Raw genomic sequence first — 23,662 nt, forward strand, 5'->3', positions numbered from 1 at the left:
CACACCCACATCCCCTGCACCTGCCACAGTGCTTAGCACTTACATAGGCAGGAAAGAAAGGAGAGAGGGAGGAAGGGAGGAAGGAATCAATTACGTGACTTAAAAGATATTTTAAAACATGAACTCGGATTACAGCTTAACCAAGTAACACGATCACCCTTTTAAACTCTGTTATCAAGTATCAAGACTCAACTATTCACAATATTTATATTTCCTGCTCCCAGCAATCTGAGGCTACTGGTGTGTATTGTGCTATTTGTTCCCTCTGGCCCCATTTTTATAACAGAGCTGTTTCCAACCATAAGCTGTTGTCTGTCCCATTTATCTGCAGAGGGCTTCGCGGTCCCGTCTATGGACAGTTGCTTAACAGGTGCTTTTGATGGTCACAGAAAAAAGGGTCAGGAAAACTTCAGTTCTCACATCTTATCACTGTACCCCTCCTACAGTTGGATGGATCCTGAAACAGAGATCCTGTTAACATCCGACGCTCCCCCAAAGCTTCTGGGTAACGGATCCTCCAGACCGAGGACGATAACTATTGTTTCTTGTCTTCTGGCTCCTGGCAAGCTCAGTATTACTGGACTAGGATCAAACCTCTTTGTCTCTGGTTCAGACTCAAAAAGGCTCTCACAGCAGGGTTTACATTAGTTCAAATCACTGCCTGTAGAACCAAACTATTTCCCACCATCACTCTCCCCGCATTCACTGAGCGCAGGAGGTTGGGGCCTGAGCCATGAGAGAAGCGAGGGATGGGAGGGCTGCGGGGACTGTTTTCTCCAGGTGGTGTTACGCCTGGATGAACTTGAGACCTAAGATAAAACTGTTTGGAAACATGTGTCCCCAGAGTCACCCCAACTTAGAGAGGAGGGGACCCACAAGATTTAAGAGGTGGAACCTCACTGCCAGCGCACCCCAGGGAAGCTCTGATCAGACCACGGTGAGAATTTTCCCTCCGTGTTCTACAAAGAACTTGAAGTTCAATGGCCCAGGCCCACCTTTAACCTCAGAAACACACTCGCTGATACACTGGACACATATAAGGTACAACAGTACAAAGAACTCAGCTGCTGTTCAGAGCGAGGACTTTTGAAAAGCATTCTATCTCAGCTGGATTAAAAAAAAAATACTCCAGACTCAAATAACTGGGTCAGCAATTTTTTCTTTGGCGCTAATTCAGCACTTGTTCTAACACAAAAGCATAAAATGTCAGCTGAGAATGGAGAGCTCTACTCCCTAGAACTTCAATGCATGATAGCAACACCTGATGCTGGGTCTCAGGTACACAGTTCTCTTAACATTCAACCAGTAAAGACCAAGATCAAAACAAGAGCCAGACTTTGCAGCTTCAGCATGAATACCTGTCATTCTATGCTGCGACAACCTACATGGTGTTTGGGATCAAACTGGAATATTTTTCGTTGCTGCTGTTTGTTTACTTTGAAAAGATGGTCACACCAAACACAACTTGAAGGCAGGTTCTATTTCACATGCAACGCCAACGAATAAATAAATACTGGATTTGTGGTTGCCCCTATTTTGTATTTCACACTAGCCATCATCCCTAGAGCCCAGCTTCTGGCTTTACAAAGGGAAGGAGGCAAGTGGGGAAGATAAGCTAAGAAAGCCACTGAGGGCCCGAGGTGGTACTATTTCCAGAGGAAATACTTCTCCCTCACCACCAAGTGCAGAAGAAAGATCAGGAATCAAGAGGAAGGATAAGTTTGCTAAGGCTTCTTCTGCTACTTCTGTGAACATCTGAGCAACAGCCAAACCCAGTCGTACAGGCCGGAGGGGCACCCCTGGCTGGGGACCAGCAGTCCTGGGTCCTCGTCCCAGCTCTACCTGGTGTCATGGCCTTGGACAAGCCACCTCACTGCCCTGCGCCACATCCTCTCATCTGCCAAATGAGGGGGTTGGTTAGGATTATAACTTAAGATTCTTCCACTTCAAAATAATGTTTTATCCAAATTATACTCTAAAAAGAGAGCAATATCTTCTGTGCATGACACTTAACATCGCATAGTATCTGCTGTCTCTTCACTGGGCAGAACACTTATGAATAGGAGCTGCATCCTTTTTTCCATTTCTTATCTGTTTAACTAGATCCTTTAACTAGTAACTTTGTTTCATGTATTTTTTTTTTTTTTACCCCGTGACTGGCACGGGAATGGGAATGGGAGGGCTTTCCCAAAACCAATACTTATTCTAATGTTTTCATATTCCTAATACTGTAGGTTAAAAAAAGTAGAGTAGCTCATTACCAAATTTCAGCATCTCTAATGTGCTGGATCAAAGCTCTGTCAACTCTAGGAACCACCGAAGTATGGTTAAACGTCACTGTGAACTGACCACAGGGTGTACTCAGGAGAGCATTTTGAAATCTAAGTCGTCTCTAAGGAAAGTAGCTTCTGTGTTCATCTATAGTTGCTACACTGTGGGAACTCCAGAATTTGAAAATGGAGTATCATCTGGGAGACATACAAGTACAAACAGCATCCTCATGGGGTCACCCATGGGATTAGTCATCTGTAGAAAGAAGTCTGAGGGGAAGTGAATGTGTGAAGCTAGGGACACGGGGACAATCCAAGTCTAAATAAGACAACTGGAACAGGACATCAAGGAGCCTGGTGGGGTCGAATCAGGACTGCCTGAATGCAGAGCAGAAACCCAACCCTTTTATGACCTGCGTGGGGAAAGTATGTGGTCAGCACTGGACCTAGAAAAAAGGGGGAGAATGGATCTGTCCCCAGCACTGTCCTGAGAAAAGTGTGCCTCAACCAGCAGATAAACATTAGGAATAACCAAAGCCGGAAATGAAAGCACGGCCGAGGGAAAGCAGGCAAAGGAGAAGGGCGCAGGCCAGGAAATGACCACTACACTCGGCGGGGATGGATAACCAGATGTGGATATGGCCTCGGAATGAGCCTGGCTATAAACAGTCCTCCTTTATTTCATTTTCATCCATCTACTTCCACATAATCTTATGTTAATACAGCTAATATACATGAATTTCCCATTACCACATCTCCTTCTCCTTCTTTTTTTTTTTTTTTTAAGATTTTTATTGATTGATTGATTGCTATGTTGGGTCTTCGTTTCTGTGCGAGGGCTTTCTCTAGTTGCGGCAAGCGGGGGCCACTCTTCATCGCGGTGCGCGGGCCTCTCACTATCGCGGCCTCTCTTGTTGCGGAGCACAGGCTCCAGACGCGCAGGCTCAGTAGTTGTGGCTCACGGGCCTAGTTGCTCCGCGGCATGTGGGATCTTCCCAGACCAGGGCTCGAACCCGTGTCCCCTGCATTGGCAGGCGGATTCTCAACCACTGCGCCACCAGGGAAGCCCCCTTCTCCTTCTAATGAACAGTGAAAATGACTGAGAAATACAGACCAAAGCTAATTTATATATCACCTCTAGGGAATGTGTTGAGAGAGACTGGGTTTTCTGAATAAATAGAGAAAAGTCCTTTAAGCCCATCCTGCTACCTCTGTTCCAGGGGCCTAAATCCACAGTTGGCAGCCTCAACATCCATCCCTGTTCCCCTTCCCTGGCAAATGTTGGACTTCATGATAACTGTAGAAATCGCAGGTAGAATACCTACTTAAGATTTTTTTAAAGGGGTGGGGGGAGGTGATGACTGTAACTTGGGAATGTAACTGAAGGAGGGGCAGATTTAGATCCAATCAGCGTCCCACCTCCACTTAGTCCTGAAACTGAGTGGTCCATTGAGTCCAGTGGACCAAAGTGACCAGAACAATTTCTAAATAGTTACTTGGATAAAAAAATGCCAGATTCCAGCGTACCAAGGGTAGAGGAGTGACGGCAGAGACAGGCTTCTCGAGCCCCAGCCTGGGGCTGTGCGTGAACATCTGCAGAGACCACCCGAGCACACTCAGCAACCTCCCTACTGCTCACCGTCAGGGGTGGGTAAGACGCCTGGTGTCCGTTCCGACATTTACAGCCTTTTCAGAAACTCGTGAACTCAAAGAGTTTAAGCTATTTCAGGAGTTTCAAATCCAAATGCTATTCTTGGGGGGCAAGAAGTAAGGGTAAATGTATGGGACCTGATGTAAGTAAACATCCAGTGATGGGGCCTGTGGCGAGCTACAGCGTGCCAGCCCCTTCCGCAGGCAGCCAAATGCACATTAAAAAAAGAAAAATCTGCTGGCCAAACAAGAGCCTGTAAGCCAACTTAACAATGCCTGAGCTAGGAGATTTCCAGGCGCACCTGAAGTCTCTGGGTGTGGCACTGCCTAGTGGGGGACGCTGGGGCATCAGGGGTTCTACCACCAAGAGCTGGTTTTCATTAAGTCCAGGGAGAGAATGGACTTCAGAAGCTGCTTTTAAGACACTGAGGAGACTGCAGCCCTCAGCCCCCCTCACCTCTGGGTCCTGTCAGATCTCGTCCAACCCTCCTTTGAAGCCCACTCTACCCTGCAACATTATCATCCTGTGCTGAAAAGAATGGAAAAGCTCTTTTCATCCAATCATAGGAATGGTTCAATTTCCACATTCTTACTCACTCAGGGGAAAACTGACCCAAACCCACCAGCAGAAAATAATGTATAAAGCAAACCATGTCTCCAAAAGAGATTCAGTAAGAGTACAAACAAAACGTTAACACCTTGTAAAACAACTGAAGGAACAAAAAAAGATTGCTATCAAAAACAAAGATCATAGTAGCTTCTCCTCTGAATACAAGGAATGATTCTTCAAGATTTAAAATTCAAGCAAAGAAACACACTAAAACAACAACACAAACACGTCTTCCGCGATGTGGAAGATATGTTTTGGTTCTGGAAGAAAAAAAAAAAAAAAACGCAAAGATCCAGGTGCTACCTACCACCCATGTCGATGACTCAGAGCAGCCTGGGCACCAAGGCGAACGCGGGATGGAGAAAATGGATTCTTCTGCTCAGGAACCTTTAGGGCTCTTCTTCCCTCGGGCTGGCACACAGCTCGCAGGGAAGAAGCCCTGAGGGCCACATAGATGCCCTGTCCCCCCTTTTCCAATGCAGGCTTAGTCTTAGGGGCTCCTATCCCACAGGAAACGAGAAGAGCCTTCCTTTCTCCTCCCTCCCCGAATGCCCGCACAGCTCCCTAGGACGCCCAAACTCAAAGTGTCATCGCTGGTCTCCACACAGAAGTTACACCTTGATTTAGCGGTGCTGGTCAGGAGGCCTAAATCTCTCGCCCATTCTGTGGTTGCTGTTCTAATTCTAAAATGCATTTTTAATCCCCACAAGCATCAAATATCTCGAGACTGTTCCTGCGTGAATTACATGGTCAGTGACAAGAATGACCTGCAATAAAATGGCTGGTATGTTTTGAGATGGGAAAAATGCTCCAGGAGAAGACAGAAATCGCGTCCCATTCAACCAGCACAGCAGAGCCAAAGTTCTCACGGGAAAGAGGAGTTTCCCGAGAGAGAAGAGGCGGGACGAAGTCTGGCCCAGCAGCTCTCTGCAGTTCCCTCTCGCTCAAACTACAACACAGGCCGCATTGGGAAGCCAAGGCAAAAACTGAAAACAACTGAAAAGGCGCTGCCCTGTGTTCAAAATCCGCACACCAAAGGCCACGTGGCTCCGGACGGAGCCCTGGCCACCGCGCAGGAAGGCAAGGGTGCCCGGTAGGAGGCAATTCCGCTCTCCCATCTGGGCTGTTGCAAGGATATGTGCTTGCCCTCTTCCTGTCACACCCTCAACCATCTCCCCAGGCCAACGAGGAGGGAGGACTGCAGCAGAAGCCCAGTGTGCATCCCCCAAGGGACCTTTCAGCGCCGCCCTCAAGCACCGCCTGAGGGTGAGGCCAGCCTCTATTCTATAGGCCCAGAAACAAGCTGACTTGGTGACCAGCTGGCTGGCCCCCTGTGAGGCCTTAGACATGGGAAAGTGTTGGTTTCGCCAACAGAGGCCTCATTCCCTATGCAGGAAGCCCAGCCAAACCATCTTCAAATAAGTACCTTCAGGGGACAGGCATAGAAACATTTACAAGAGCCTCTGTGAGGCCTCAGGGTTGCTCCTTCCCTCTCTCCCTCCCTTCCTCCTTCCCTCTGCTCTGACCCCAAGTCACACTGCACACACACCACTGCTGGGCTCACCGCCCTAAGTATCTCTGCCTGTTTCTATGACAACAGCCTCCTACTCAAGAATCTATAATGGCTTCCCACTTGCCATGAGACCACGGCCAAATGCCTCACCTCAGCACTGAAATTCCTGCAAGTCATTCTAGCTGCCCATGTCTCCTTCCTCTCCTTCTACACATGCCTTGTCCTTATTCTACCTACAGAGCCTAGTCACTAAGAACTCAGTCAGCCTGGATTCAAATCCCAACTCCACCACTTAGAGCTGGAGACCTTGGGCAAGGTACTTAAATGACTCAGTACCTCAGTTTCCTCATCTGTAGAGCAGGGATAATACTGCACAGGTGAGTACAGTGGTCATGAACTGAGATGATAACGTAAAATGCTTAGAATAAAACCTGGTACATGGTATCACCCAACAGATATTAGCAACTGAAATATTCATCATTATCACACAAGTCACTTCTTCCACGAAGCCTTCCCTAGAAACACCAGTCAACACCTTCTGTTTCCCTTCTTTCTTTTCTTTTTTTTAAATCTTCTGTTTCTTAAATGTTCTATGAACAGTCAGATACTGACTGGAGTTGTTAGGGACTGTTCCATGAAGCAGGTTACTTGGATGGTAATCAAATGTTAAAATTATTATTATGAAAGTCATATCCTAGAATAGGTCCTGTGGTTCCCAAATTATCTTTACCTCCAGTAACAATGTTTCTGATGGGTTCATCTCTAAGAGGTACTATACATTTGTAGTTTCAGATTGTGTTTCCGGGATCCAAAGGCTAATGCTACGGAGACTGAAAGCTTCTTAAGAGCACCATGGACACACTGGCAGTTCCTATCACAGAGACACACTGGGGCCTTTTTTTTTTTTTTTTTAATTTTTCCTTCCTTCCTTCCTTCCTTCCTCTCTCCCTCCCTCCTTCCCTCCCTCCATCCTTCCTTCCTTCCTTCTTTATTTATGGCTATGTTGGGTCTTCGTTGCTGTGAGCAGGCTTTCTCTAGTTGCGGTGAGCGGGGGCTACTCTTCGTTGCTGTGTGCGGGCTTCTCATTGTCATGGCTTCTCTTGTTGCGGAGCACGGGCTCTAGACACGCAGGCTTCAGTAGTTGTGGCATGCGGGCTCAGTAGTTGTGGCTCGCGGGCTCTAGAGCGCAGGCTCAGTAGTTGTGGTGCACGGGCTTAGTTGCTCCGTGGCATGTGGGATCTTCCCACACCAGGGCTCAAACCTGTGTCCCCTGCACTGGCAGGCGGATTCTTAGCCACTGCGCCACCAGGGAAGCCCCACACTGGGTCCTTAAGCCAATGCTTGTTCATTTAAAAAGAGAACATTAAGTTACCTGAAGAGCTAATGTAAGAAGTGGGAGATTAAACAGACCTTCAGAATAAGAGTTAAAATCTACCCTTTCAAGTATTCCTCCTCTCAAACTTCTTATCACAAGCATTTAAGATTAAACCAAGTTAAGAAGAAGAGAAGAGTGGAAAACACCACTGAGATGGAGTAGGACCTGGTGTAGACGAACAAGGCAGCCTTAGCCCTTGGTCTCCCTGCCTCCAAACTTCCACAGCACTTCATGCATCCTCCCATAAGACACAACTTCTACCTGGTTTTAAGCCTCAGAAGACTTTATACCTGTCTCTGGGTTAGAAGCTCCTTTTCTCTCAAGTTTGAATGCCCCATGGCTCCCACTGCAGGGCCTTGCTGAGCAGAGATCCACTGTTTAAAGCAATCAGAGGAGAATCTAAATTTCACAAGTTTTCACATTAGTTCCAGTATATTCCAGATCATACCACCACAGTTATAAAAGCATTACCCAACAGAAAGCTTCAAAGAGACTACTTTAACTAACGGATAAGAATATAACAAGTGCTTCTAAAAACATGGTTGTTCTGAAGCCCTTGAGTGCATTTAACATAGTCTGTAGTTTCAGCAGAAGGTTGGGGAGAGCAAACACTTCCTCAGGAGTTGCTCCTGGTGATGCCATCTCCATGCTTCCAGTAGGGCACTGCCCTGACCTCGCCCCCTCCTCACCCTGCTGGCCCCAGGAAGATGCAGTGCTCAGCACTAAGGCTGTGGGGCAAATGGGGTCTGGCTGGCTAGCCTTTCTTCTCCCGCTTTCCCTCCGAGGAGAGCTGCCCCCAGAGAACACGCCTGCAGCTCTTCCCAGCAAACTGTGCCCCTGCAGAGGAAGTGCTCCCTGGCTCAGGTGGGGTCCCCAGATGGGTTAAGTCTGACTCATTTTGGGGTTCAGTAGTAGGAAGACCACTTCCTTGCAGATACAAGTCACAATATCTTACATCAACTTCCGGGGGGATAAAGGTGATGTTTGGCATCTACCCGCTGACATTGTAGTCTTTTTTGTCAATTTGTTCAAAACCTCAGAGGGGAAGGATGGTGTTATTTATTGGGCTCCCTCAGAACCCCCAACACCTCCCCCCATAATCAGGCCTACTATGAGGAAATTCCAGAAAAAGGCCCTATATGTGTCTCTATCAGCATCACGTACCAGGGATACCTTTGTAGACACTGCCCAGGAAATGGCTGGAAGCAAATCCATCCCTCACCCCTGGAGACACCCACCCCACGAGTGACATGTCCAGGAAAGTAAAACTTGTCCAGTAGCCCACTCCTCATTATCTGTGGGATTATGTAGGCTTAACCATACTGGCCACATTAAGTGTTTATATATAACAGCTGCTACTAGAGACACTGGCAGACAGCCTTAGGACAAGGGAAGAGAACAAAAGTCTACAAGAAAAGACTACACATCTAATCAGGAACGGCCATCAACAAGGCTAAGATGGGACTTCCCTGGCGGTCCAGTGGCTAAGACTCCATGCTTCCACTGCAGTGGGTGTGGGTTTGATTCCTGGTTAGGGAACCAAGATCAGGGAACCAAGATCCCGCATGCCATACGGCATGGCCAAAAAGGAAAAAAAACAAACAAAATAAAAACCCCAAATGAGGCCAAGACAACACACACAATCTTCTCCACCAAAAGCATCAGATGGCATCGGTCCTTCTGCTACAGATAGAGATGGTGAAGGGTTCGCCCACTTGGAAGCGCTGAAGAGGCTTCAGGGAAGTTTAGGGAGAGCGGGTATAACCCTAAATCACCCTGGGGTGGGTGGGCCCCATCCTCTAAACGGAATGTTTCCCACACACCCTCATCAACCGTTCATCAGGAGTAGGAAGAGTTGAAGGGGTGACTTACATGCTCCCTCATCTCGTTGGCCACGGTGTTGGACATCATGATGCAGCAGACGACGATGACCAGGATGAAGTAGAGCGCGTACATGAAGCGGGTGCTCCGGGACTGGCGGATCTTGGGGCAGCAGCCGCAGCAGTAGGAGCAGCCAGCATTCCCACAGCAGCAGGCCAACTAGGAAAGGAACACAGAACATCCTCTCGGAGCCTCTCCTTCACGAACCTGCTTACCCCAGACCTCCGCAGGTGAGCTACCATTCTTCCAAGGCGTCCTGCCCATAGGACACGTGTGAACAGCTGAGTGCGTGAACAAAGTTTTCGCCAGAATTGGTCTGACATTGTCTTTAATGAACATGATGGCTTGGGAGATGCCCAATACTTAAACAGAAAAGGCACACTTCACCTGAAGCACTGTGAGCACTTAGACAAAAAGCCATCAGGGAAGAGCAAGAGAAGAAGCCAAGGACTAGAAAATGGACTAAGTGAAGTGGGAAGGATGGAATACCAAGAAGTTGGGCCCAAGAAAGGGACCTGTCAAAATCCATGAGCCAAAGAATGAACTGCATGGGGTGGGGGTGGGGGGGGAACTTGAAGTACAAAAGGCACAGGTGCCTCTTACACGTGTGTTGTTGACCACAGCTTCACGCCCCTAAGGGTAGGCTTTAGGCTAATGAGTGGGGCAGGATTGGGCTTTACTGGTCAATGCAACCGGACATAATTTTATTTGAGAATATTAAATGAAATAGGGGATTAAGTTTTCAGGTTTGGGTCTGGTGTTAATTTTTTTTTTTTCTTCTTAAAGAGTTTGTTTTTTTAGAGTAGTTTTAGGTTTACAATAAAACTGAGGGGAAGGCACAGAGATTTTCCATATGCCCCCTACTCCTACACATGTATAGCCTCCCCCATTATCAATATCAGTCACCAGAACGGTACATTTTGGGTTCACTCTCGGTGTCGTATATTGAACAGGTTTAGATAAATGTATAATGACATATATGCAACATTATGTATCAGAGTATTTTCACTGCCCTAAAAGGAAACTAGATCTTTAGTAAGCCTGGGTTTGGGGCCTGGCTCTGCCACCTACCAGCTAGGAGCATTTTCAAGATTCAGACTCCTCATGTTTTAAAGTGAGGGTGCTAACAGCACGTAGTGTACTCGGTGGTCTCTCTGACAACCTAATCAGACACACCTGGTGTTAGGGAGGGATATCCGTTTAGCAAATAGGGAATAATACAAAAGAGACTACCATAAACCACGAATAACAACCAAACCTACGTGTATTAACACTATATATAAAACATACCAATGCAATCTCTTGATAATGATTTAGCAGGAAGTTCAGAGCTTTGCATGGCTGCAAAACAAGCATCAATTAGAAGGCTACACTATAAACATCACTTACAGTAAGAAGAGATCACAGGTGTAAGACCACAACAGGTTATAATCGTAATGACGTTAGGACGGATCTTGGAAACATATGCATTTCCCGAGATATTTCATCTACTTCATGGAACCACCATTGTTGGAGCCCTTTGTCATTCTGTACTATTTCATTACTTAAAATTTCTTAATGTACTCTCTCCATCTTACATTCAGTTTTCTAAGCCATTTTTCTCAAGACTCTTCTTGCCTCAGAAGGCTGGGCTACTGCTTGGCAAGACAAGCTATTCTATCGGGCTGAGCTAACAGATCACACAAGTGGGATCCTAACACTGCTGCCTGTGTGGTGTTCTTATAGGCCACCTTCCTTTACAGTTCACTCATCCACATTCCCTGTCCCTGATTTTATTGATCCCTTTCCACTCATATGCCCCAGTTTTTCTTTTCTCTCCCTCCCCCGCTCCCTCTTCTCCGCTCCCACTGGCTTAGCTGGCTTCTGGCCCAGACCCGCCTCCCTCCTCCTCTGCCTGCCAAATTCTTTCCAAACTGCCTCATTCATCGGTTGCTAACTCTTTAAGCTCTACGGTCTTAGATAACCAGTTTTACTGTATTTCAAATGTGATCAAATATTTATCCTATCTGGAAAAAGAAATATTTAGAAGCAGTTGATACATCCCATGAGAGAACCTACCCATAGCAGAATCAACATTTACACTTACTATCTCCACAGAGGGGAAAAATGAACACATACAGACATAATGTCAGCCTAATTGGTCATTTAAAGACAAATAGTGACAGAGGAATGTGATCATGGAAAACGTGAAGAGAAAATCACATTGGTTTAATCCTACCCTGTCGTTAAAGCCATGTGTCATCGTATGGATCTAATTTTGTAAACTCTCCTTATTTTTCACTTTCACCCTACATATAGTGCCATGATATTTATATGTGTGTATACATATATACAGACAAGTGTACATGCATACACACATGCCTAATATTAGAATCAAAGAGCACTTCTCTACTAGCCTAAAAGTTATTTATGAAAGCAAACTATGCCAATCACCAATACCATAGTACAAGTGCATTATCTTAAGCTAAACGCTGATATGGAAGTGGAAATTCAAAACAGCATCCACACAAGCAATGTTATGTTAGCAGTGAGGAAAATCTCACAGCTCTGCTGACTTACTACTTCTTTCCGGAAGAGCATAACTTAGAATAAAATGGGTTTACCTTTTATTACTTGCCACTTACAGCTTTATTACTGTGAGCATGTCATTCCCCTACTCTTCACCCTCAAAACTGGAGAAAGCAACTCCTGGCCAACCTAACTTCTGGGGCTGTCACAAGCTTGGAGAGAAGCGCCTCTGTCTTGTTACCCCCAACTCCAGAGGACCTAAACATTTTACTGAACAAGTCAAGGTATAAAAAACAAAGGTAGCATGTACAACACCAAGAGTGAACCCTAATGTAAACTATGGACTTTAAATAATAATGATGTGTCCATGGATGGTTGTAACAAATGTACCACTCTGGCGAGGGACGTGAATAATGCGGAAAGCTGTGCGTGTGCAGGGGCAGAGGGTATACGGGAAATCTCTGTACCTTTCTCTCAATTTTGCTGTGAACCTAAAATATCCCTTAAAAATAAAGTCTATCAAAAAACAAACAACAACATATGAACAAAACAGTGCCCATCAACGGCTCAATAAATGTTGAATGAATAATATATGATAAAGTCATAACAGCAACACTCCTCAAACAAAAGGGCTGGCAATCCCACTCCACAGGGCCAAGGACACAAGTCATGTGCTGCACTCTGAATTTCTCACACCCACATTGTATCACAAAGAGTTCATTATTAAGGGCTTTAATTTGTAGATACTGCACACAATCTTTTTCCACAAGAAATTAGTATACATTCAAGAGGGACCCAAGACAATCTTTTGGGAGGACGATGCTTGCAATTCTTCTAGAAGTTCATCCTGCAGATATACTTACACAAGGGCACAGAGATTTAGGTATAAGGTTGTTCATTAAAAGCATAAAAACGGGGACTTCCCTGGTGGCGCAGTGGTTAAGAATCCGCCTGCCAATGCAGGGCACACGGGTTCGAGCCCTGGTCTGGGAAGATCTCACATGCCGCGGAGCAACTAAGCCTGTGCACCACAACTACTGAGCCTGCGCTCTAGAGCCCACGAGCCCCAACTACTGAGCCCATGTGCCACAACTACTGAAGCCTGCACGCCTAGAGCCCATGCTCCACAAAAGAAGCCACCGCAAAGAGAAGCCTGCGCACCGCAACGAAGAGTAGCCCCTGCTTGCCGCAACTAGAGAAAGCCTGCTCACAGCAATGAAGACTCAACGTAGCCAAAGATAAATAACATTTAAAAAAAAAAAAAAGCATAAAAGAAGGTCTTATTCTCCAGCTACACAGGGGCGGAATAAATGAATTATGGACTATCCATACAATAGGACATAGTTTAAAAGAATAAGTCAGTGTTATGGGCTGAACTGTGTCCCTGCCCCAGCCCCTCCAGTCATATGTTGGAAGTCCTAACCCCCTGTATCTCCAAACATGACTTTATTTAGACAGAGGGCCCTTTAAAGAGGTAGTTAAGATTCAATAAGGTCACTGGGGTGGACCCTAATCCAATATGACTGGTGTCCTTGTACGAAGAAGAGATTAGGACACAGAGACACACAGAAAGAAGACCATGTGAAGACACAGGGAGAAGACAGCCATCTACAAGTTAAGGAGAGAAGCCTCCTTAATCTCGGACTTCTAGCTCCCAGATCTGTGAGAAATTAAATTTCTGTTGTCTACACTACCTGGTCTGTGGTACTTGGGTTATGACAGCTCCAGCAAACTAAGACAGCCAGTATGCCTGGATATTTTATACGTATGCATATCTGTACGTGGGGAATATGTGTGTGGACACAAGACCGCTAACATCGATCACCTGGGCCTAGATGAGTGCGCCTAGATGTGGGGAGGAAACTAAGACAGCCATGTCTCACTGTTCTGCTCTCTTTTTCTGATTAGAAAAAGAAAACAGACTATTTAAGAAAAGTAACTAAGTTTCAAGATAACCATATAGAAGTATTTGCAATGTGGTATTGACTTGTGTGATTTCTTTCTTTCTCAAGAAACTTCCCCTCCCCCAAATATACTGAAAAAGAAAAATTTCAAAGAGCCGTTCACACCCTCTATCTAACTTCCTTCAAAATAGCAACAGCGTGGATAGCAAAGGCTTTTCTAAATAGAAGGTGCTTTGTCTTTGCCGGGGCAGAGTCCAAATGAAAGGACTAACCAGCCTCTTGCTGCTACCGGGAGCTGGGCCTCCCCCTTAGTGTTAGTTTTCTCCTCCTATCTAAGGTGCACGTGCGCGCACACAAACACACACACACACACACACCACCACCACAACCACAGTAAATAAATACACAGTCTCTCTCCTTGTCCTCCCCACTGGCCTTGGGCTGACAGTTCTTCTAAGGACTGATGCCAGGCACGTGAGGAAGTGATCACAGAAGCGAAACATGAGCTAGGGCTGGTAGTAACTTCCGGGTTCTTTTGTTAAACTAAAAGCACAATTCCTTTATTACCTAGAATTCCCTGCTGACAACACCACCAACTGGAAATAGCAAAGAATCGGGAAGAAAGCCAAAGAGATGTCAATAGAATCAGCACAAACACATGCCCGTGTATCTTGTGAGAGTTCCCCTCTTCCCCCCTCAGGTCTTTTTTTCCACAGTTCCAACAGTCTTGCTTAAGCCCACTGGAGGGAAGAGTACAGGTCTGAGAACCAGAAGGCCTGGATTCTAACTCTGGGCAGCTCTGGGTCTTGGTTTTCCTCACTTGCACGTTGAAGGAGCCTAGGCAGATGACAGATGGCAGGTAAACAGGTTTCATCTGACGCTCAACTCATTGGCAGTGGCCGTCTTGAGGCAGGTTCTAAGGCTGAATGTCTCAATCCACGGGGAGAATGCAAGGACCAGTGGGCACCATGTGAATGGTGGCACCCACGCTACAGTCTGGTCATCCCTGTAAGAGGTGATCTGATTGATCCCTACCATCCACAAATTCTTAGACGTTGAAAAATGACCTGCAAGAGGCAAGCACACTGGGTTAAACCCAAAGCAAGAAAAAAGAGAGAAAAATCCATCAGAAAGAGAAGAATTAAAAAGTGGAGCAGTCAAAAGCTCTTCAAGCAGGCACGGGTTCTATGAGCATCACTCCACTGCTTCCTGGGCTACATTCTGTGATGTTCAGCTCCCGCGGCAGTGAGATAACTCACATTCATCATAATGGCTCAGGCACCCCATTAACTCGGGTTCCCTTCATTCCACTTAGGAAGGCAAACAAGTTGTGTAGGACATTTCTGTCACAAGAATCACCCCAAACACGGATCACATTTTTTTCAGTTCCAATGCTTTAGTTTGGGGGAGTGTAAATCCCTCAGCAAAGTGGAAAACATTCATTCATTCAGACTTATTCCTCGAGAGCTCTGGACAGCCTAGTTGGCTTTAGCACGTCAAAACTAAGTTCAAACTGCAACAGGAAAGATTGCTTCAAATCTGACACGGACCTTCATTCAGTCCCTTTTCCTGACTTGGAAATGCAGGAGCCCTAGCAGAACTGAGGAAAGACCTAAGAAATTGTCTGTTAACTACAATAATTACAATATTGTCCCTTAATAAATGGTGAGGAGGCGGGGCAGCAGTAAGGAAGTTCCTAAAAAACTGAAGTTGTTGAAGCTGCTGGAAGCAGAACCCAGGTGTTCCTGTGCGAGCTGGGGTGGGGGGGGGGGTGTTTAATACCAAGGAAACAAGAAAAACACACAAGACATAAAACCAGGTTCAGAACATTTTATTAAAGTGAACGGTGCTCTCTATCTTTTAATATCCATTTCCACATCTTTCGGTAACACACAATACTACTCATGCCATGTCACAGCCCACTTTCCTTCCTTCTCCTTTGAGGTTTTAGGATTATCTATGAATCACCAGCGGTCAGCAGAGAGGTAAGGAACAACTGACTCTACTTTGATAGCAGTATTTATTTAAATTCTGGACTACATAACCAATATTTTGCAGCTCATTCTCCTCACTAGATGCTCAGAAACAGCTTTCCACTGAGCTTATACAGACCTTTTTCTCCGCTACAGTCAGGAGGCAGAGGGAGTGGTAAATAGCAACTCTTGCCACCGTGGCGCCACGTGCTGCCCTTTACCGGTAGCTATACGAGAGAATAATGCGACTTGAAAGCTAGGAGAATAAGAACACGCAGTTCCTCTGCTCAATAAAGGCATATTTTACTGCACAAGAAATATAGGTGGCAGGTAGTCGTTAATTCGCAAAAGGATTGTGTTTTAGAAACCTCAACACATATTATACATGTGTTAGTAAGTTGGTTTGTTTGGAGCTTACAGTGGATTTCTCCCACACAAAAGAATATAGGGCAACCTAGTAAAGCTTACTTAAGCCATAATAATATTAGCTAACCATAGCTAACACTTATTAATCCCTTGCTCTTTGCAAGGTACTACAACTTTTTTTATCATTAGCTGTTATATCAACCCCACCTGACAGAGCTGGTGAGTGGCAGAGCCAGGATTTGAATCTGTAGGCTCTTTGCCACTCTGCTCTATTCACTGCTGGTATATACAGAGGGTGCACTGGACAGACAACACCGGCCTGAAACCCTGGTTTCCTACAGAAGGGAAACTGGCTGTGTGGGAAGGAAACAGCAAGTGAGGAAGCAGTTTTTCTCTCCTGCCCTCAGGGGTACAGTCAGCATTCAACAGATATCTGAAGAAGGCATCTCCCTCTGTGTGCCCCCTCCTCTCTCCTGGCAACCTCTGGCTTCACTGGATCTGGATGACCTCTATTAGAGCCCTGCCAGAGCAGCTCAACCACTCCCATTACCAAGCTCCCCCCCCCCCTCACCCCCAAGTCCTACCCCACTTTAAAAGCCCTACCCCTAATCCTATGGAAATAACCAGGCCATTCATTCACTCAACTAATGGTTATTATACTACATACCTACTTGTGCAATGTTAATTCCTGGGAATGCAGCAATAAACAACAGACCTTGTTTCTACCCGTGAAATGACTCTATGGGGCATTCCCCCAAACCCTCTGCTTTAGCTCCTCTCTGAAGTACCTAGATAACAGTATCTAATGCACATTCCTGAGTTGCTTTGCAGATGTGAAAATCTCCACCAAATGAAAGACGTTAACTACCTGATGACCATGAGCACATAGCCCCCAGACCTACTGGTGCCTAAGGACTGGTAGTGTTAACCCCTGTGACACTGCCCTGTTACCTCACCATCAGCCAATCAGAGAACTGTGCACAAGCTGACCACATACCCTGTGACCGCCCCCCTCCCTCACCTGGCCTTAAAAATGCTTTGCTGGGCTTCCCTGGTGGCGCAGTGGTTGGGAGTCTGCCTGCTAATGCAGGGGACACGGGTTCGAGCCCTGGTCTGGGAGGATCCCACATGCCACGGAGCAGCTGGGCCCGTGAGCCACAACTACTGAGCCTGCGCGTCTGGAGCCTGTGCTCCGCAACAAGAGAGGCCGCGATAGTGAAAGGCCCGCGCACTGCGATGAAGAGCGGTCCCCGCACCGCGATGAAGAGTGGCCCCCACTTGCCGTAACTGGAGAAAGCCCTCGCACGAACCGAAGACCCAACACAGCCAAAAATAAATAAATAAATAAATAAAGTAGCTATAAAAAAAAAAAAAAAAAAAAGTTTCTCTGAAAAAAAAAAAAAAAATGCTTTGCTGAAACCGTTCGGGGACTTCGGGGTTTTGGAGGGGGCACGAGCCACCCGTCTCCTTGCAACAAACCTTTCTCTGCTCCAAACTCCGATGTTTTGGTTTGTTTGTCCTCACTGTGTGTCAGGCACACAAACTTGTGCTGACATAACGAGTTGTTTAGAAGAAAGGAAACTGGATGCTCCTTTCTGTACTGGAAGGAGTACTGATCACTGACATAATGGTGCATTCATATTGATGAATCCAAGGCACCCACTGAAATGACTACACAGGAAAAGTTACCGCCATGGAAAGATGTCCACACTGCATTAACTGAAAACAGTTAATAACACAACAGTATAGAGCATGATAGCATTTGGGGTAAAATTATAGCAAGACATAGATCTGCAATAACAACAACAAAAAACAATCTAAAAGGATATACCAGGGCTTCCCTGGTGGCGCAGTGGTTGAGAATCTGCCTGCCAATGCAGGGGACACGGGTTCGTGCCCTGGTCTGGGAAGATCCCACATGCCACAGAGCAACTGGGCCCGTGAGCTGCAATTACTGAGCCTGCACGTCTGGAGCCTGTGCTCCGCAACAAGAGAGGCCGCGATAGTGAGAGGCCCGCGCACCGCGATGAAGAGTGGCCCCCGCTCGCCACAACAAGAGAAAGCCCTCGCACAGAAACGAAGACCCAACACAGCCATAAATAAATAAAAATAAAAATAAAAGGATATACCAGTGTGTCAATGGTAGATAACAGAATTGTAGGATTATGAGTGACTACACTTTTCTGTATTTTCTGAACTCTTTGTAACCAGCACATATCTTGTAATTAGAAAAAAAAAAAACACTTCAAGTTTCTCTTTTGGGAGAAAACAAAACATTTCTCTTCTACCTTACAGGTGGTAAGCACTCGAGTATTTGCTAAACGAATCAGCCAGTGAGTAAATGACATCTACCTCTGCTATGCGATTGCTAGAAAACAGCCAGAGGGAACTATCACTGTGACTGAGGCATAAAACTAGGAAATTCCACTGTGCTGTATTTTTAAGTATGGTTAAGACGGTGAATTTTGTTTTTACCTCAATTTAAAAATTCTTTAACCCTTATTATGTTTTTTAGAGTTTAATTGCTATAAATAAACCTCTACTTGGTAGAATTTGAAGCAAATGAAAATGAAATAGGAAAAAAATTAAATGGCTACCTAAGAGTGCAAGTTAAACAAGAAACTGTGTGTTTGCCTGGCCCAGAAATTGGCTCTTGTGTTTCCTTCATTTCAGGTTCTTAAGTTTTTCTCTTTTGAGTTCAGAGAAGCCCTTAAAGCTCCAAGGTTTTCACAATCTTTTCCATAACTGTCGCGACACGATTCTGGAGGATTGTCGGAAGGGAGTTTGGGACAGGAGGTTTCTCACACATGTTTCCACATTCTAGAACGTGCTGGTTTCAGCAGCATTTCCATGAAAAGCATTGTCAAGGGTCAGTGTCCTTCCTTCATGAGCACTGAGTACCCACAGCCACTGGGACCGAATCTGAAACGGGCAAAGGACAGGTCATCAACACCCACCAAGCCAGCACTGGCTTTTGGGTTACAACGAATCTGGACACAACCGTTCCCCTTGTTGGGAGCCTCTTTCTCACGAGGTTAGGGTTACTTACAGCACCAAAAGAATGCTGATCGAGTTCTCTGTTCTCAGACAGCAGTTGGATTCTTTGAGTCATTCCCTCACACCACCCTCCGCTTATGCATCTTCTAAAAAATACCACACTCGATACACTTTAGTAAGTTGGTGGAGAGGATCTATAAGGTTTAAGGTTAAAAGGTAAACTAACTCCGCTTTCTGGCAGTTCAACAGAAAACAAACACTCGGGGGAGACAGATCATTTAGAGCAAAGTTTGTCAAACTCAGCACCCTTGGGAGCCCCATAATTCTTGGGGGGATGCTGTCCCGTGCACCGTGGCATGTTTAGCAGCTTCCTTGGCCTCTCCCCACTACACACCAGTAGCAGCCCCCCCTCCTCTCCCTCACAAGTGGAGCCGATCAGAAATGTCTCAGACAAATGCCCCCCCCCCCTTCTCGATGGAACCAGGCTGTCTGGGCTCACACCCAAGCTCCAGTGCAGCCTGGTTAAGCGTCCTTGAGCCAATTCTTTTTTTTTTTTTAATTAATTAATTAATTTTTTATTATTTATTTTATTTATTTTTGGCTGTGTTGGGTCTTCGTTTCTGTGCGAGGGCTTCCTCTAGTTGCGGCGAGCGGGGGCCACTCTTCATCGCGGTGCGCGGGCCTCTCACTGTCGCGGCCTCTCTTGCTGGGGAGCACAGGCTCCAGACGCGCAGGCTCAGTAGTTGTGGCACACGGGCCTAGTTGCTCCGCGGCATGTGGGATCTTCCCAGACCAGGGCTCGAACCCGTGTCCCCTGCATTGGCAGGCAGACTCTCAACCGCTGCGCCTCCAGGGAAGCTTGGGCCAATTCTCTACCTCTCCAGGTTTCAATTATCTCATTGTTAAATGGGAATAAAATTACCTACTTCACAGGGTTGTTGTGAGGATTAAATGAGTCAGTTCAGGAAAAGCTCTCAGCACAGAGCCTAATACAGGGTACCCACCCACCTTCTCAAGAAAGCCACCTGTACTCATCATCTACATCATCAATACTCATGTCCCTCCTCCCCAGAGAGGCCCCCCTCCTTAGTACATCAGGTAGATATGGAAAGAGGTAAAGATGGGAGGGGGATGGGATCAAATCATTACTACCTCACTTAAAACAACGCTTTCATTTTTCTGCCCTAATGTGAAAGATAAATGCATCTCTTGAAGGAAAATACTTTCAGAAATAAAACTTCTGCGATCTAAACCCAGGAAAGCATCCTAGCAACTTGGGGGAAAGTCGTCATGTGTGTGGAAGCACTTCCCACGTGCCCAATTTATTTCCACTGAGGAACAAGCAAGACAATCAGAACATTCATTTGCACCCACTGAAGCCACAAATACCTGCAGCAGAACAGTTCTGAGTAAGATGAGTTAAGCAAGTTCCAGAAAAAAAATGGTGTAGGAAAACAAAACCTTGAAATTCAAAATGGAAAAGTGTAGGATGATGGGAAGAAAAGTGCTCATTAGGTTTAAACCATGTTTAAAAGTCAGTTTTAAGGCTTCTCATCAAAATGAGAGAGGGGGGAAAATCCTGCTTGTTCCACTTCATAATAGCTTATCAACAAGCAGTTAATGAAACACAAAGCCCAAAATTTGACTGATTGTGTCGTGGAGATTATGCCACAATGAAGAAATCTGCCAAGCCCTTTCTAAGAGGTGCTTTACGCCAGCCCAGTCCCCCAACGCTGCCAAGCCTGGTGATGGAGGCCACAGAGCCAACTAGATCCAAGTGTGCTGTGGGAAGGAGAACAGAAATGGGCTCATTTTACAGACAGTTCCAGTGGCATGACCTCAGAGCTCAGGTGGGCCAGCAGTTTCAAGGGGTTAGCAGTGCACTCCTTTCCCTACCAAGTGAAATCCCATGTGCAACTCCAATGTATAAAACATATAGATGCACTAAAACACTACAAATGTTCTTACATATACATACAACACATATTTATCAAATGCTTACTAGTGACCAGGCACTGTTCTAGGAGCTAGTAGTACAGTCGCTGCCCTCATGAAGCTTACATTCTAGTCGATTTATATCAAACTTGGCATCCCCCAAATTCCACCCAAACTGGGACATGTCGCAGCACCTAGGTTGAAAACCTCTGATCCAGTCCAGTCCCCTCATTTTCCTGATATGAAATCGGAGGCCCAGAAAGGTTAGGTTATTTGACTGAAGGACAAATCTAGGGATGGGCATCAGTGGACCAGCAAAAAACACACCATTTGAGACAATTCAGCAGTCTGGAGGCAGGACGAGCTAAAAACTCAGCCTGTGGGTCCCACACTTCTGCATCCATAGCGCAATCAACTCACAGACACGCAAACCCACTAAAACATGGCACCATAAGTAGTTTAAACAACGCTCTGTCGACTCTAGCAAGAAGGCAGTAAGTGTCTAAGTGTCTAGTACAGTTTGAAAGGTTTCCATCACAACACAGTTAAAGTGATGGCATTTTATGGCTCACGATGAGTCAGCCACAGATCTGAGCTCTCTGGAAGCTACGGGCTACGGCTGCTAAGTGGCCAAGCCCCTGAGGTGCCTCCCTCCCTACGTCTGAGAAGCAGGCGAGTCCCTCCCCGCATCCCTCACACAACCGCAGGGTCAACTGCTGGTCACTCTCCCTCCCCGCCGTAGGAAGAGGCCACGGCTCCAGACACCTCTGACCCCTGACAAGTGACAAGCTGGCTATCTCTGAAGGTGAGACTAGCTGCAGTGGTTCTGTGCAAGGACAGACTCTCACACGCCTCCTGCCCTAGATTTTCCAGCAGTCAGGATTGCATATAACCCTATTCTTTAGGATTCCCAAAACGCCCGATAGAAGGTGACGTTTTAAACCTGTTTTCACATAAATGAATAGAAGAACTGGAAAGAGAAATGTCAGACAAAGGCCTCTGGTTTGGAAAACCCCGTACCTGTAGGGCACCAGCCCTCAGGGGCAGGGAAGGGAGAGAGAAAGGGCCGCAGTAGCTCCTGGTTCTCACGGGGACCCTCCTACAGGGTCGCCCTCACCCGTCTCTCCACATGAAAGCCTGCTGGCCACATGAAAGGGCCTGGTCTCACAGCCTTTTCTCAGAGCTGGAGTAACAGCTGCACTGTTTTCCTGCAGCTGAGAAAACACCTCACAGTTGAGATTGCCGTTCCTCGGTCCCACAAAGATTCAGGAAGCCTTCTTCCCAGCCCCCCTCTCCTTCCAACCCCGAAGTTTACCTCCTCCTCATACTTGTAGCTTGAAGAGGAAGGAATGAATAGGTGTGTACCCTTCCCCCAGGCAAATATCCACAGTTAACTGCCTTTTTTGTTTGAAGAGCTGCGCAGGGGCCCAGTGGATCTTATCGGCAACCCGCCTACCCTCTTCTGAACCTGGGCCTCATGACAAGGCCAGCTGGCACCAAACCCTAGGTGACAGGGTTTGTGAGGTTGCTTTTATTCAGCGACAGGCAGCTTTCATGGCACCGGCTGGCAGAGAACTCTCACACATGTGCAACTCCCCCCTGCGACCGCGCCCCCATCCTGAGAAGCTTCCTGTTAATGTTCTTAAAATACCTCTGCAAAAGGAACCGAGGCCACACATGAAGGAGCCCATGAATCATATTTTTTTCTATCAAAATATCAACAGAAATGAAAATATTCTTATGTAGTCCCCCCCGCCCCAACCTTCACCTTCATATTTTTAATCCATCAGAGCACTGGCTGTGCCAGCAAGGAGGGCAGAGGGGAGTCTAAGGGAGGTTCTCCCAGGGGCATTCTTTTTAATGAAAGAAGTCACTTCCCAAGTTGGGAGTGGTGTTCCCTCTGCCACTTAAAACTACAAAGATAGAGCCCTTCTACTGGCCCTACACTGTGGAAGAACAGTACCCCGGCTTCAAAATCAAATGCCACGGATCAAAAAGCTAGGCTGACGCACATACTCAATGAACTGTTATTGGGCTGCAAGGTAAATAGGCCCAAGGGGTAGGCGGTTCAGGAAATGGACCTGAATTACTGTGATTTGTTCAGTCACACCTGGTGTTTCTCAAGCCAGCTGGGTGGAGTGGATAGGGGGTAGACAGAGTAGAGGGTTCCCTGCAGGAGTCTGGTCTGTCTCGCCCTTCCTTCCTTCCCCCAGGGAAATCCAAGGGTCAAGGGGCCCAAGTGGGGCAAATGCCAGGTTGGGGCCAGGGCAGGACTGACGGAGGGTGCTTCCGAAGCGGGACCCTCCAGGGAGAGGGAGGGAATCAGCCAGCACGAGGCCTGAGCGCCCACACAGGAACCTGGGGGGATGGGGGCAGCAATGAAGTCGAAGTCACGAAGAAACCTTCCTGGCCCCTGACTTGGTGGTGGCAGGAGGGGGAGGCCCAGGAAGCCAAGAGCTGCTGGAGTGACAGGAGCGCATCTGGTGGGGATGTGGTGAGAGCACAGGACTGTGGACAAGAGCCTGGATGAGGGGATGGACAGAGGAAGTGCGGGAAGGCCCCCAAACAGACCGGCCCAGAGTAGACTAAGCCACAGACTGCTTCACAGCAAGAGCGGAGAGCGCTCGGCAAATTCTGAGGTGCCCGAGCTCGAGGTGCCAAGTGTGGCTCCCGGGCCAGC

At 46.8% G+C, this 23,662-nt stretch overlaps 1 protein-coding gene across 2 annotated transcripts in view; it reads right to left on the bottom strand.

Moving 5' to 3' along the window:
* SERINC5 (serine incorporator 5) overlaps nucleotides 1-23,662 on the bottom strand; it is an 86,903-nt gene that overhangs the window by 39,875 nt on the left and 23,366 nt on the right. For both annotated transcript variants that reach the window (XM_036846326.1, XM_036846325.1), the window contains one exon: nucleotides 9,291-9,458. In XM_036846326.1, the coding sequence (XP_036702221.1) occupies nucleotides 9,291-9,458 (168 nt within the window). The remainder of the gene's footprint in view (nucleotides 1-9,290; nucleotides 9,459-23,662) is intronic.

Source organism: Balaenoptera musculus, chromosome 3 (assembly GCF_009873245.2).
Source record: "Balaenoptera musculus isolate JJ_BM4_2016_0621 chromosome 3, mBalMus1.pri.v3, whole genome shotgun sequence".
Lineage (NCBI taxonomy): Eukaryota > Metazoa > Chordata > Mammalia > Artiodactyla > Balaenopteridae > Balaenoptera > Balaenoptera musculus.